Here is a 15,143-nt window from a genome sequence, read left to right on the forward strand (position 1 = left end):
TCTAAAACGCATACCTTTAGAACTAACAGCACGTCTTCATCTTCGATGCTGCAAAACAAATCTCTTCCACTTCAGGTTCTCTCCTTTCATATTTTGAGAGCTGGTAGTATGGACCAAAAGAAGAATATACATTTTCAGTAAACATGGGCTCTAAAGTGCATGTTTTAAGAGCCAAGAGTGCTTCTTCGGTGGGGACCCTTTAAAACCGTTCGACGAAATTTGAATGTGATTCGAGGCAGCTCTCCTGTTTCGCTACCTTGGGGGGTGGGGGAGGGTCCCCTTACCACTTCATTTACTTCTTTGTAATCATGCCACAGTACGGCGCAAAACAAGATGGCTGAAAAAGAATAAACACCCATTGATGTTTTGTATCATTTTCAAATTTCGTTGAATGGTTTTAAACGGTCCTTAGTGGCTTCACCCTGTACACTAGAGCAAAAAGTGTGATCGCTCTACACTCCGAAAGGCCAGGAATATATACCATGGGTTTGTAGGCCCACGATGTCCTCAGAAGATAAGACTTGAATTTGTCTGGAGGGGAAGGGGTTGATGTCAGCAGTGGCAGTTTTTCAAGAATGTGACCCTGTTGCTCAATGCACTGCGAGCTGTCTTTTACTACGTTGGAAAGTGTGGAAATGACACATAAATGGAAGGGTTGGCTTCATTGCCACCCTCTATGACACACGCTACGACTTTTCATGTGTATACCGAGCGGCGATGTGTCTGAAATGTTATCCGCGGCCACACATAAAGAAGACTGAGTGATGTTAGTACTGGTCGTCAGAGTTCTGACCTCCATCGCACAGGAGTCAAAAGAAGGGGTAAAATGTTGGTAAGAGGGGGATTGACAACCTTCCCCATCGTGTAACTGTCCACTGTAGCTTTCTGCAGAACTGTAGTGAAAATTGGTGCCAATGTGACATCATTAAGTAACTTTATACTTCACATGAACTTCTGAGCTCTCCTCTTTTACGCATGTGTCGATATCTTGCTGCCTGAAGCCACGACAAGCCCGAGGATGACGTAGCTTTGTAGACACTATTGAGTCAAGTTTAAAACTGCTGCGTCCGAATGGGAAACAATTAAGAGGTTTCCAAAAAGTGACCCTTAAATTGTGTTGCGCAGTGTAATTACAAGCATGAAAGAAAAGGCATGCCTTCTCAAGGATCTTCGTCGCTACCGGTTACCCAGAAAATGTGACAAGTGTACGAACTAGGTGAGCTTGAATTCCTGACGGAGAAAGAGCCGAGGCCTTTTAAAAACTGTATATCTGAGGAGCAACGTTATTGATCACCTGCCGGATCAGATATGCAGCTTAAGAAACGAATGCATAACAGCAGAAAAAGAATTCACGAAGAAAAGGCATTGCCTGTTTTCCAAATTTTTAAACAGAAATTTCAAGATTTGAAAGGTAACGGTTAAGATTTCGTCGCAGATATACCAAATCATGAAACTCCAAGACTGCATTGTGTAAAGCAAGAACGGTAGCTGCTGAGACGACCAAGAACCCTAGCACTAATTCGGAGATTCAACTCAGCGAAGACAGTTTGAAACTAACTGAAGGTAACAGTTTTTTTTGAAAACTAACGAAGGATCTGCTCCTGACGAAAGAATCCTGGTGTTCCGTTGTCAAGATGACGCGAAAAATCCTGCGTCAAAATGGAACTGTTCTTATGGACGGGATATTTGACAGCTGTTCGAAAAAAGACGACTACACGCAGTGCACATTGACATCGGAAGCACAGAAGAAAAGATAACGACACTTAACGTTTTATTTGCTTTATATCCACACAAAAGTCAAAATACGCCAGAAACGCTTTTTTTCTGGATTGAAAACTAAGATGCCTGGGAGGTCACCGAAAACTGCAGTGTTAGACTTTGAAATGGTTACAGTTAAAGCTATGAAAATAGTGTTTCCGGAAGCATCCTTTTCCGGTTGTAGTTGTCGATTCAAGCTATGTTTGTTGTAGAAAATACAAGAACTGGCATTAAAGGAGGAACATAAGGATGGGGAAGAAGTCAGTGTTTAGCCGCGTGTGGTGCTGCAGTGGCACATCTTCCACCAAACAGTTTTATTAAAGCGTGGGTGGTGATAACGCAGGAAATGCCCAGTGGGGAAGAGGTCATAAAATTCGCGGACTAAATGGTCTATCAGTGAATGGATAAACCCAACACACCTACTGAAATGTTGAATGTATTCAACCAGCGGCGCAAGACCACGAATGCTGTCAAAGGTTGCCATAGCTCCTCCATAACTCAAAAACATCCGAATGTATACCTTCTGATAAATAAGCTGAAGGAGGAAGCTGTAAACAATTTGAAATTTAAAAGAATCCATTGGCCAACCTCCTCATAATACAAGAAAAAGATACAAAAAAGCGAATATAGAAATCTATAACGACACGGAGGATTTATGATGATGTTTAAAATCTCTGGGTTTCTTACAAAAAGTTGAGTGAGAAAAGTGTGAAAATAAAATGAAGGTAAAAGTAAAAAAGCAAAATTTAAACATTCCTGTGTACTAAATACTAACCACTATTAAACCTGAATAAAAAGGGAAGGTATGTCCTTATTCAAAAACCTCCTCCACTACCCCGGCTTTCTTTGGTGGTTGAAAACACGACGTTGACGTCACGGGTCGCAAAGCCCACGGCCGGAAATCCTACGACAAACTTCACCAGGCCACCATCTTACATTAACAGTGCAAAATCCGATAATAAGCATGCCCACCCCTTGTAGGTAAGGGATGCAGGCAAAAGAAAAACGCAACACCGAGAGTCTTCACATTATAAAATTGTTGGCATTGGATGTTTTTCTTCCAGTTCACAATGTATTACATATTTCGGACGCGAAAAATGTCTGCGTAATGTCTTAAAGGCGGAAAGTAAAATTCACATTTATTTTAAAGGTCCCCTCTTGATCACACAAACTCTTACTCTTCACTATTACCGGTTTCGGCCACAGCCATTTTCAGATCACAAAATATTCTGATGTACTATCAACGTCAAACTAAACATATAGGTACATAGTAAGTGCACTTACTATGTACCTACATAACGGAGGAAATGCCAAGTGGGGAAAAGGTCATGTAATTCGCGGACTAAGTGGTCAATCGGTGGACGGATAAACCAGACACACCTACTGAAATGTTGAATGTTTTCAACCAGCGACGCAGAACACTTGCTATGTACCTAAATGTTTAGTTTGACATTGAAACCACATCAGAATATTTTGTGATCTGAAGATGGCAGTAGTGAAATGTAAAAAAAGTTTGAGTGATTGGTCAGACAAACGGACCTGTAAAATAAAGTGCCAAAATGTGGCCACGGAATTCTTTTCAGACTTTGTCTTCAGTTGATAAAATTCACGTATTTGTTTCTAGGTGCTGGCGGAGGAAAGAGGTAACTTGTTCTTCTCGCCATGGAGCATACAAGTAATACTTTCTCTTACATTTCTTGGAGCTGGCGGAAACACGGCGAAAGAGATGGCGAGTGGACTTCGTCTTCCAGAAGATAAAAATACTACTGAGCAAGGTTTCAGTGAAACACTGAGTCAGCTGAAGGTGGGTATGATCATATTCTAAACTCTATGTGCTTGTTGGTAAGGTTCTAACAGAAATCAGAAGTTGAATTTGACATCTGAAACAGGAGTAGAGAATACGAGTTCGCACAAAATTAGTACAACACTCCTCATTGTCATCGAATGCTGTGAGTGTTGGTCCGATGTGTGTTCGCTATCCTAACTCTAACCACGTATTAAACTACTCGTGATTACTTCGAAATGTGATGATATTGCTTTTCTACAAACCTGTTACTCTGTTTTAACCTGATTAGATTTTGACACTACGTGAAACAACATCCCATTTGATAGAAATTCCACTGTTATTGGCAAGTTTTGCTCTGTCATAATCTGATAGCAGCACTTGAAGAACTTTTTATTCCACTATATCTTCCTCTTCTGTCAGGCTATTCGACAGATCTTCTTTGCCATACGGTCTATTGACGTAATTCTGCAATTTACCTGTCGCTTCATCCGCTCTTCTCAGACGATTGCCATCCATACTTCGGAGATCCACAACAGTTCTTTTATTTCTCAGACGTATCTGTCAACGTTGTAACCCACATTTCAATAGTTTATAAAAATCGGTGCGAGAAATTTCTCGCAGCAACAGTACACTCGCCTCGGGGGAAGCCATCAGCCCTAGAAAGCGACGTTACGCAACGTATCTGTATGTTGCTACCTAATACAATAAATGTTAATAGTTTTAAGTTGATCACTAACTTCCATTTTGTAAAAGAAACTGATGCTATCTCAGGTTTAATAGTTACGGATCAATAAAATACTGTAGAAGCAGTTATGGAAGGGATTGGCTTTGGGTTTTCCTCTCGCTAAACAAGGTGACCTTCCGACTCAGGTCCATGTGCAAACGATGACAAAGATACGGATAGCTTAGGGAGAAGGTGCGGACTTGAGTCGAATTCTGTCCTCAAACTAGTGCTACTGAGCATTCAGAATTAGCCGCACGGGGTAGCCGCGCGGTCTTCGGCGCCATGTCACGGTCCGTGCGGTTCTCCCTGTCGGAAGTTCGAGTCCTCCCTCGGGCATGGGCGTGTGTGTTGTCCATAGCGAAGTTAGATTAACTAGTGTGTAGTCTTAGGGACCGATGACCTCAGCGGTTTGGTCCCATAAGATCCTGCCACAAATTTCGCATTTCCATTCAGAATTAGTGCGACCACATAACTCAATTAGTGAAAACCAACCGTTATGCAGAGATGGCAATAGACATTTTGTGTTGGTCATCATGTTAGTGTTAACGTGGAGGGGCTCCACATAAAAAAAATCGGAGCAGAAGACCCGAAGACGGCAACGAGACTGTTTATCGAAATATCGTGTAGTCATTACGACATGATCCGGCCAGACACCCAGGAATTGTACAGTTTTGTTGCTGTTGTTGTTCAGATGAATATTTGCTAACCTTTTGCAGAACAGATGTCAAAGTAATAAAACTAGCGCTTTAGAGTTGCATCGCATTTAAAATGCTTAAATTATTGTTCGTACTTCTCCAGGTAATTTCTGAGTCTTTTGCCTGCCTGTCAAAGAGACATCTAGATTCATAGTAACATTCTAATGCTGTTTTCGAAATGTGATATGTTCATAACATCGCTCACTACCTTGCACAGAAACAATTCATCACCTATTTGGCACATAGTATGAATCATTTTCATCCAATCTTCCGCGTTCGTCTTGCAGATGGGTGCTCAAGTAGTTTTTGATACTATCTTTGTGTGTTTTTTAACTGAATTGCATTCCATATTCAGCATTTCGTTCCTATGAAAGTCCTATTGCACATCCCTTTTTCTGAACCGACTCAGACTACACTCGACAACAGGTAAATTGAAAAGGTTTTCCTAAACACCTGTGAAAGGACATCTAATGGCGCAGGTCTGATGCTTGGCATATTTTTCCACTGATACGATCCCATTTACCGTCCATGTACGGAACATCCAGCTCTTAACAATAGTTCACTGTCAGAATAGGTATCCGCTTGCTAGCCTCACCCAAAACCTTTGTGCGAGGTCTAGGAAAGGCTCCCATAGACCACCACTCTCCGCGTGCTACCATTTAACGCACTAGAAAGGAGCCCTTCCATGTTTATTGTCGTTAAGGAGAGAGAGTACGCTGGAAGCAATAATTAATGTTCATGCGCATTTACTTCAGGATGTCAACGACGTCACGCTTAAAGTAGCCAACAAGGTGTTCGTGAAGAACAATTTTGAGATTTATGAGGCGTTCAAGCAGTCTGCTGGGAAATTCATGGCTGGAGTGGAAGAAATGGATTTTCTACAAGATGGAGCGTCTGGAATTATAAATAGCTGGGTGGAAAAAATAACAAGTGGAAAAATAAAAAACATAATTCCATCTGGTAAGTAACCTCCATAACGTAGTGGTGAGTAAGCTTATCTTTCTGTACTTTTCATATAGGTGGGGCGGGTTATTCGAGTAATGACCCATAGTAGTTATAAGGTAAAAAAATAAACACACTTGAAAATAAAAATTAATCTATTAAAGGCGTCAAACTTTAATAACGAAACCAAGTAGTCTTAACTCTGATGTTTAATTTAGCTGCTACCATTAGATTGGGACCTAACGCCAATGGATAAAAGCCAATTGTGGTGTAGGACCACTAGCTCATTCACGTGTATTACTCCACCTTTAATACGTTGACTAGCGAAGTAAATTTCTGATGTGTATTAACATACTTTGTTTCAAAATACGCCTATACTCCGCACGTTTTTGCAACTGGACGAATTTGATGCCTTCATTCTTGTATTTCAGCTCACCAAAGCCAACTGTAAATATTACATCAAGCGACCATTGACCCAAGACTATTGTTTGAAATTCTGTGGAAATATGGGCTCTTTGTGCACTATGGGCAGATACACCATCTTCTAAATTGTACTTACTTTTGAGGGTGTATTGACTACATGCACAGGGCGTCGTTGGTAGGTAATTTGTTCTAATGTGGTCCGGATAAAATGCGGATATCAGCGATCAGTTTGAAATGCACAGTACACTGCTCGTCAAACATCAGACATCCAGAGGAACTCGGGGTCTTCGCGATGTTAAGCATTTTCACGTGTATGAAGGAATACGTGACTACCAGCTCATTAAATTCTATCATACTTGGCACTTTGACTTTTCGAGATTTTGGGCAGATCCTTGTTCCACTGATGTTCAGAATTCGTTCTGGAACGGGCAAGTGGGCAACGAACCCAAATGTAGAATATAAAACATTACTTAGTGGTGCGGTAGGCTATTTCTGACATCTACCAGAAAGTAAACCTGAACTGAAGAATTGTATAAAGCGGTTACGGCATCGATGATTTCAGCCGTAAATAGGAATATTAAAAAAGGTAGGAAGATTTTTCTGTTTAGCAAAAGTGACAAAAAGCAGATTACAGAGTACCTGACGGCTCAACACAAAAGTTTAGTCTCAAGTACAGATAGTGTTGAGAATCAGTGGACAAAGTTCAAAACAATCGTACAATATACGTTAGATGAGTATGTGCCAAGTAAGATCGTAAGAGATGGTAAAGAGCCACCGTGGTACAACAACCGAGTTAGAAAACTGCTGCGGAAACAAAGGGAACTTCACAGCAAACATAAACATAGTCAAAGCCCTGCAGACAAACAAAAATTACGCGAAGCGAAATGTAGTGTGAGGAGGGCTATGCGAGAGGCGTTCAATGAATTCGAAAGTAAAGTTCTATGTACTGACTTGGCAGAAAATCCTAAGAAATTTTGGTCTTATGTCAAAGCGGTAGGTGGATCAAAACAAAATGTCCAGACACTCTGTGACCAAAATGGTACTGAAACAGAGGAAGACAGACTAAAGGCCGAAATACTAAATGTCTCTTTCCGAAGCTGTTTCACAGAGGATGACTGCACTGTAGTTCCTTCTCTAGATTGTCGTACAGTTGACAAAATGATAGATGAGAAAATAGACGACAGAGGGTTAGAGAAACAATTAAAATCGCTCAAAAGAGGAAAGGCCGCTGGACCTGATGGGATACCAGTTCGGTTTTACACAGAGTACGCGAAGGAACTTGCCCCCCTTCTTGCAGCGGTGTACCGTAGGTCTCTAGAAGAGCGTAGCGTTCCAAAGGATTGGAAAAGGGCACAGGTCATCCCCGTTTTCAGGAAGGGACGTCGAACAGATGTGCAGAACTATAGACCTATATCTCTAACGTTGATCAGTTGTAGAATTTTGGCACACGTATTATGTTCGAGTATAATGACTCTTCTGGAGATTAGAAATCTACTCTGTAGGAATCAGCATGGATTTCGTAAAAGGCGGTCGTGTGAAACCCAGCTCGCGCTATTCGTCCACGAGACTCAGAGAGCCGTAGACACGGGTTCACAGGTAGATGTCGTGTTTCTTGACTTCCGCAAGGCGTTCGATACAGTTCCCCACAGTCGTTTAATGAACAAAGTAAGAGCATGTGGACTATCAGACCAATTGTGTGATTGGATTGAAGAGGTCCTAGATAACAGAACGCAGCATGTCGTTCTCAATGGAGAGAAGTCATCCGAAGTAAGAGTGATTTCAGGTGTGCCGCAGGGGAGTGTCATAGGACCGTTTCTATTCACAATATACATAAATGACCTTGTGGATGACATCGGAAGTTCACTGAGGCTTTTTGCAGATGATGCTGTGGTGTATCGAGAGGTTGTAACAATGGAAAATTGTACTGAAATGTAGGAGGATCTGCAGCGAACTGACGCATGGTGCAGGGAATGGCAATTCAATCTCAATGTAGACAAGTGTAATGTGCTGCGAATTCATAGAAAGATAGATCCCTTATCATTTAGCTACAAAATAGCAGGTCAGCAACTGGAAGCAGTTAATTCCATAAATTATCTGGGAGTACGCATTAGGAGTGATTTAAAATGGAATGATGATATAAAGTTGATCGTCGGTAAAGCAGATGCCAGACTGAGATTCATTGGAAGAATCCTAAGGAAATGCAATCCGAAAACAAAGGAAGTAGGCTACAGTACGCTTGTTCGCCCACTGCTTGAATACTGCTCAGCAGTGTGGGATCCGTACCAGGTAGGGTTGATAGAAGAGATAGAGAAGATACAACGGAAAGCAGCGCGCTTCGTTACAGGATCATTTAGTAATCGCGAAAGCGTTACGGAGATGATAGATAAACTCCAGTGGAAGACTCTGCAGGAGAGACGCTAAGTAGCTCGGTACGGGCTTTTGTTGAAGTATCGAGAACATACCTTCACCGAAGAGTCAAGCAGTATATTGCTCCCTCCTACGTATATCTCGCGAAGAGACCATGAGGATAAAATCAGAGAGATTAGAGCCCACACAGAAGCATACCGACAATCCTTCTTTCCACGAACAATACGAGACTGGAATAGAAGGCAGAACCGATAGAGGTATTCAGGGTACCCTCCGCCACACGCCATCAGGTGGCTTGCGGAGTATGGATGTAGATGTGGAAGTAGATGCGTTAGGGAGTTTCCACAACAATCTTGCGAGTGAGAGAGGTGTGCATGCAGGTGACAGGCAGAAACTGCTACAGTCAAGACTATTGGATAATGCCACTCCAAGGGATAGGATTGAGAGAATTGAAGCCGTTCATTCAGAAGCTGAAGTACCTGCACGATTTTCATCCTGTAATTAGTTGCTTATGGGACACAACACGACAAGATTGAGGAAGTAAGTCAAGGGCATTTGAAGGCGTCTCTATAATTCACTTGTGTGAGGGGATTGTTTCTGTCGTTAAATGCGAAGCTATAGAATCAGTTACCAGCACAGCAGTATTTATCGAAGAGAACTGTAGCTAGAAAGAGAAACCCAGCAACACATTGGTCAGAGCAGTAGAATGTTTTATGGAAGACTGCAGTTCATGGAATCTGACGTCGCGATTGCGTTGTGACCCCTTCACTGCGACAAGCGAAGTGGGACTGTGGTTATCACACGGGACTCGCATACGGGAGGACGACGATTCAAATCCGCGTCTGGCCATCAAGATTTAGGTTTTATGTGAATTCTCTAAATCGCTCCAGGAAAACGCTGAGGTTGTTCATCCGAGCTTGTGCTCCGTCTCTAATTCTCTTGATGTCGATGGGACGTTAAACAGTTATCTTCTCTCCTTCATTGCGTGACGTAACTAAGTGTAGCCCTCGTCAGTCGACGAGTGTGTATGTAAGAGTAGTATGCCGACAGAATGACAACCAGGGGCCACGTGGTGGTTTGTTTCCTTGTGGCAGACTGACCTCTATACGGAAAGTGCTTTGACAGAGTGTGTTTCATGTCATCCCCGGGGATAGGAGTCATTGGCTGAGGGACGGAAAATACTGACTGTTGTGGACTGCGTGAGCCTGGAGAGATGGAGAACGAAGTCCATGTTACCTTCACCAGTGAGACTGTAGTACAGTCCCAACGATATGGATAGAACAAGACGCAAAGCAAAACGGGGATTAAGTTGCAAACTTTGGAATGACGGTAGGCATCTGACAGAGGGAGGACATGACGTAATTAAGATATCGAGGCCAGTTGTTCGCAGTGCATAACGGGGACTTTCTCCTGACTATGAGTCCATAGTTTCTTTAGTTTCTTCTGATGGATGATAAAGCTTGGCTGGTTCCTTGAAAATGATATTATTTTCTCGAGTAACCTGACTGCTTCGCCAGCTGGAAACATGTATGCAAGGGATATGAAAATCAGGTAAGAGACCGAAGCAACTCTTTCGCTCCATCCATTCAGGACTGCAATTGAGCTGAGGCTAGGTCCACACAAAAAGGTGGATGTATTATTCCATGAGTTGATTATAATTCCTCGGCAAGTATCCCCACAAAAAGTCATGTTTGACATGAACGCTTGGAATGGTGTTTGTCTGTCGCTTACCCAACGTAACATTTCTTTCCCTTTCATTTTAAACATTCGTTTAACACATGGGCGAAACACTAGCAGACTGATACTCCAGTATTTTCATGCCATTGAGATTCAATGATCAGTCATGGAACTTCTTAGGTGAGATTGTAACACGGTGTACACAGAGCACACACACATGTGTGAACTGTCGCCTTCTTCCAGGCTTTGAAAACCATTGAAACACTGGCATGAGAACATGGGAGCATAGCACTGACAGGTCCTACAGACAGTTGGTTGTAGTGATGTGACTGCAAAACAGGTGGTGATGAGACGGACTCAGGCCAGCCCTAGTTATTTCAGAAGGACTGCGACACGAAAATATTGCAGGTTTGTTTAAATGGTCATGACGAACTGTGGGATGACACCAACAAAAATCCAGGCAGAGATTACAGATGGCCACGAGCCTTAGTGGATTACTGGTAGTTCGTTTGAGATATCATGATGCCATGCATCATTTACTGCTGACGCCAGACCGCATTCACGTCTGCATCTATACTCCACTGAAAAACTAATCATTTGCATATCCACTCATTATCATAAATTAAGGATAATTGCAGAATGTGGTGACTCACAACGTGGCACTACACGAAACTGGCGCTAATAGCATAGGCACATAGGGAAAACACACACGACACAGATCTGTAAGTCCACGGTATTGGTGATGAGTTGAGAAAACCGTCCCGAAACACATGTTCTACAAAACGCCACTGTTTCCTGCGCATGTACCCCGATATCAATATGGGATATGATCACCATGCATACGTACACAGGCTGCACAATGGGTTGGCATACTCTGGAGCAGCTGCTGGGCTATAGCCTCCCATTCTTGCACCAGTGCCTGTTGGAGCTCCTGAAGTGTCCTAGGGGTTTGGAGACGTGCAGCGATACGTCGACCGAGAGCATCCCAGACGTGCCCGATGGGGTTTACGTCTGGAGAAGAGGCAGGCCACTCCATTCGCCTGATATCTTCTGTTTCAAGGTACTCCTCCACGGTGGCAGCTCGCTGGGGCCGTGCGTTATCATCCATCAGGAGGAAGGGGGGAGGGGGGGGGACCCACCGCACCCCTGAAACGGTGGACATACTGGTGCAAAGTGACGTCCCTATACACCTGATCTGTAACAGTTCCTCTGTCAAAGACATGCAGGGGTGTACGTCCACCAATCATAATCCCACCCCACACCATCAAACCAAGACCTCCATACAGGTCCCTTTCAAGGACATTAAGGGGTTGGTATCTGGTTCCTGGCTCACGCTAGGTGAAAACCCGGTGAGAATCACTGTTCAGACTATACCTGGACTCGTCCGTGAACATAACCTGGGACCACTGTTACAATGACCCTGTACTGTGTTTTTGACACCAGGCTTTACGGGCTCTCCTGTGACCAGGGGTCAGTGGAATGCACCTTGCAAGTCTCTGGGCGAATAAACCAAGTCTGTTCAGTCGACTGTAGACTACGTATCTGGAGAGAACTGTTCCAGTGGCTGTGCTAAGGTCCCGAGCAAAGTTACCTGCGGTACTCCGTGGCCGTGTGCGGGCACTGATAGTGAGATATCGGTCTTCTTGTGGTGTACGCTGTGGACGTCCCATACTGTAGTCCCTGGACACGTTTCCTGTCTACTGGAATCGTTGCCATAATCTTGAGATCACACTTTGTGGCACACGGAGGGCCCGTTTTACCATCTTCTGTGTTTGACCAGCCTCCAGTCGCCCTTGTATTCTACCCCTCGTAACGTCATCAGTATGTGTTCTTTGAGCCATTTTCAACACACAGTCACCATTAGCACGTCTGAAAACGTCTGCACACTTACTCGCTGCATCGTACTCTGACATGCACCAACACACCTCTGCGTACGTGGACTGCTGCCAGCGCCACCGTGCAACGACCGCAGGTCAAATGCACTGTGTGGTCATACCCCGAGGTGATTTAAACCCGCAAACCGCCCACCAGAGCGTTGTTTCACCATGTATCAGCATTACTCTTAATTTATGAGCACGAGTGTCCAAGCATGCAGTACACTTCATCCCAATGTGGCGTGTGTGACATGATGTCTTCATCGTGCTGCATAGTGTATTTTCAGTTCTGATTCTGCTACGTCACCTTCAAAGCCTACCTCTCTTTTGTTTGTATTACACTGAACAGGATTCGACACACGAAAGCCTACAGTTCGTCGAATATTATTCTGATTTGTTGTTGCCTGATGGTGTGTACTGGAACTTCTGTATTTGCCCATATTCTCGTTACCGTCTTCAATACAGTGCTCGCTGAGAGCAAGCAGACAGGGGTTGGCTGGAAATCTATTTAACCAATTAATTACTTTGATTTAAACAATGTAGCACAATGTACAACCTGGAAAGGAGGAAACAGGAAAACCGAAGGCGATAACTGAATGAGACCGCTTGCAGCGTAGTGTGACACGATAAATATTTGCGTGGGGTTCTAATTTAGTTACAGACTCAATCAGTGTTATTTCATAGGATAGGTCTGTTCAGGATTGCATTATAAGGTGGGGTCGGGTCACTGAAAGTATCAGCGTGAACAACCTGAAGGTATTTCTCGTTCAACGATACAATCTATTATGGGGCTCTGCTCAAACAACAGATGTGAACAAAACATACACGGCATACTTTACTCGCTGAAGGGTTTCAATATCTACAAGTAATGGGCCTCGTAATTTACTTTGTGCGGGATTTGGAGTAAAATAAACTGAACAACCAAAACATTATGACCTCCCCCAATGCGAGGTCGGATGCCGTCTGGTGGAGGTGCGGACGCGTGACGGCGTAACAAAAGTATGTAAGCGAGCAGACACAGACGAGTCATCGCCCTAGGGAAGATATGGGGTGGAAATGGGGGGGGGGGGGGCGGGAGTTTGACAAGGGGAAGATTTTTATTGCGCGGAACCTGTGAACGGGTATCTCCAAAGCGGCAAAACTGGGCGAATGTTCACGCGCTACTGTCGTGAGCATCTACGGAAAGAGGTAGATGGACGATGAAATTACCACTAGGCGCTAGAGATGGGTAGTTCGCGAACGAACGGGTGCAAAGGAACGGTTCAAGAAGATGAACGAAAGGATCGAGGAACGAATTCCAAGGAACGATCGGTTCATAGTTCACTTCGGTCGCGGCGGTCTACTTATAGTTCCCGGGAACGAGGAACGATCGGTTTATACTTCAGTAGTTCACTTTGGTCGCGGCGGTCACTTCGGCAGTTCTCGTTCCACCCTCGGTCGCGTGCTCGTCTCAGTCTCGGTCTCCCTCGGCCGCACTCGTCGTTCTTCGCATGACCACCTGTCTCAGTTCCACTGCCGACTGCTCCTAGTTAGTTCAGTATCCAGTTGTTCGTTTCGTTCACTGCGCTCGCCCATTTTACATGTGTCCCAAACTGTTCTTGCACTTTGGTCTGGCTATTCAGTGTCCAAGACTGGCAATCAACAAGTATTTTATAGTTACGTAAATTACATAAAAATTACGTTGTATGTAATAGGTAAGTCTTTTCAGGTAACAAAAGGGCATATCAGCTCACTTCATTATATCGATGAGAACAGTAGAAGACATAACAAGGCAAGTTTTTTTCTGTTATTCATATATTTTTTGGTTTCATCGACTTGATTTAGCAACTAACTTTCAATAATTTGCTTAATTTTTAGTGTAAGAAAATTCATATAAAACGATTTTCGTGTATCTCTCATATACAAAACATTACATTTAGGAAGGCTCTAATTATTTTTAAGTTTGGTTGTTCCCAATTTGCATTACCTGCTAGTTTGGTTTCTTTGAAAAAAAAAAAAAGAAAAAAGTGTGTTGTGGGTCATTTTGGCTCAGTAGGAAAAGCGGTGCCTCTTCATTTGAAAAGATACAGATTGCCATAAAATCGTATTTACTTATTATCTCAAAAACATTTGTTCAGAAGGAGCTTTCAAACCAAAAACTTTATTACTGAAAACTTTATTATTATTATTGGTGCATTAACTTTAATAATGTAACATAGAAACCCAATTTTTACTAATCGTGTGACGCAAGTATGATGAGAAAACCACATTTTATTTTATTTTCATGTTCTCTTCTCCAGCTTCTACACATCGTCATTGATTGTTTCGCAATTGTTGCTTGCATTAGGTTGTTATTTCTTCACTGCCTAATTATTACATGTTCGTCTGTTTGTTGTATCTGCTCGTAACGGGCAACACATCGTTCTTAATTGGTAAACAGTCTGTAGTCGGGGCCGGTTTTCCGTGCGCCACCCTATATTATTTCCCTGCGATCAGCCGCACAACGCTACAGTTGGCTAAACGAGAGGTTGTGCAGGAATCAAAGAAATTACTTCTAAAATTGTGTAAGAATTCTGTAATGGATAAAAACTCTATACTCCAGAGGGGAGGCAATTGCCCCCTCTTGGTGCCCTCCATCCTTCAGTCACCAACGCTACTAGTTTTCAGTTTTTCATAAGAACCACATACCAAGCACAAATGAACGGTGAACGAGTAAAAATGAACGGTTCCCAAAAAAGAACGATCAGCAGTGAACTAGTTCCCAAGGATGAACGAGTTTGCCCATCTCTACTAGGCGCTAAATGGATGGACGCGGACGACTCTTCACAGAACGTGGGATTCTACGGCTTGTCTGCTCTGTAAAGTAGGATAGATGGGGATTTGTGGCATCTCTGCCGCAAGAGCATAACGCTTATACA

The 15,143-nt window shown here is 43.2% G+C and overlaps 1 protein-coding gene across 1 annotated transcript in view; it reads left to right on the forward strand.

The window, feature by feature from the left end:
- Positions 1-15,143, forward strand: part of LOC126235745 (serpin B6-like) — an 87,873-nt gene that overhangs the window by 23,069 nt on the left and 49,661 nt on the right. Inside the window, exons 3-4 of the mRNA XM_049944530.1 lie at positions 3,383-3,562; positions 5,719-5,923. Of these exons, the coding sequence (XP_049800487.1) occupies positions 3,383-3,562; positions 5,719-5,923 (385 nt within the window). The remainder of the gene's footprint in view (positions 1-3,382; positions 3,563-5,718; positions 5,924-15,143) is intronic.

The sequence above is a fragment of the Schistocerca nitens genome, chromosome 2 (genome assembly GCF_023898315.1).
Source record: "Schistocerca nitens isolate TAMUIC-IGC-003100 chromosome 2, iqSchNite1.1, whole genome shotgun sequence".
Classification (NCBI taxonomy): Eukaryota; Metazoa; Arthropoda; class Insecta; order Orthoptera; family Acrididae; genus Schistocerca; species Schistocerca nitens.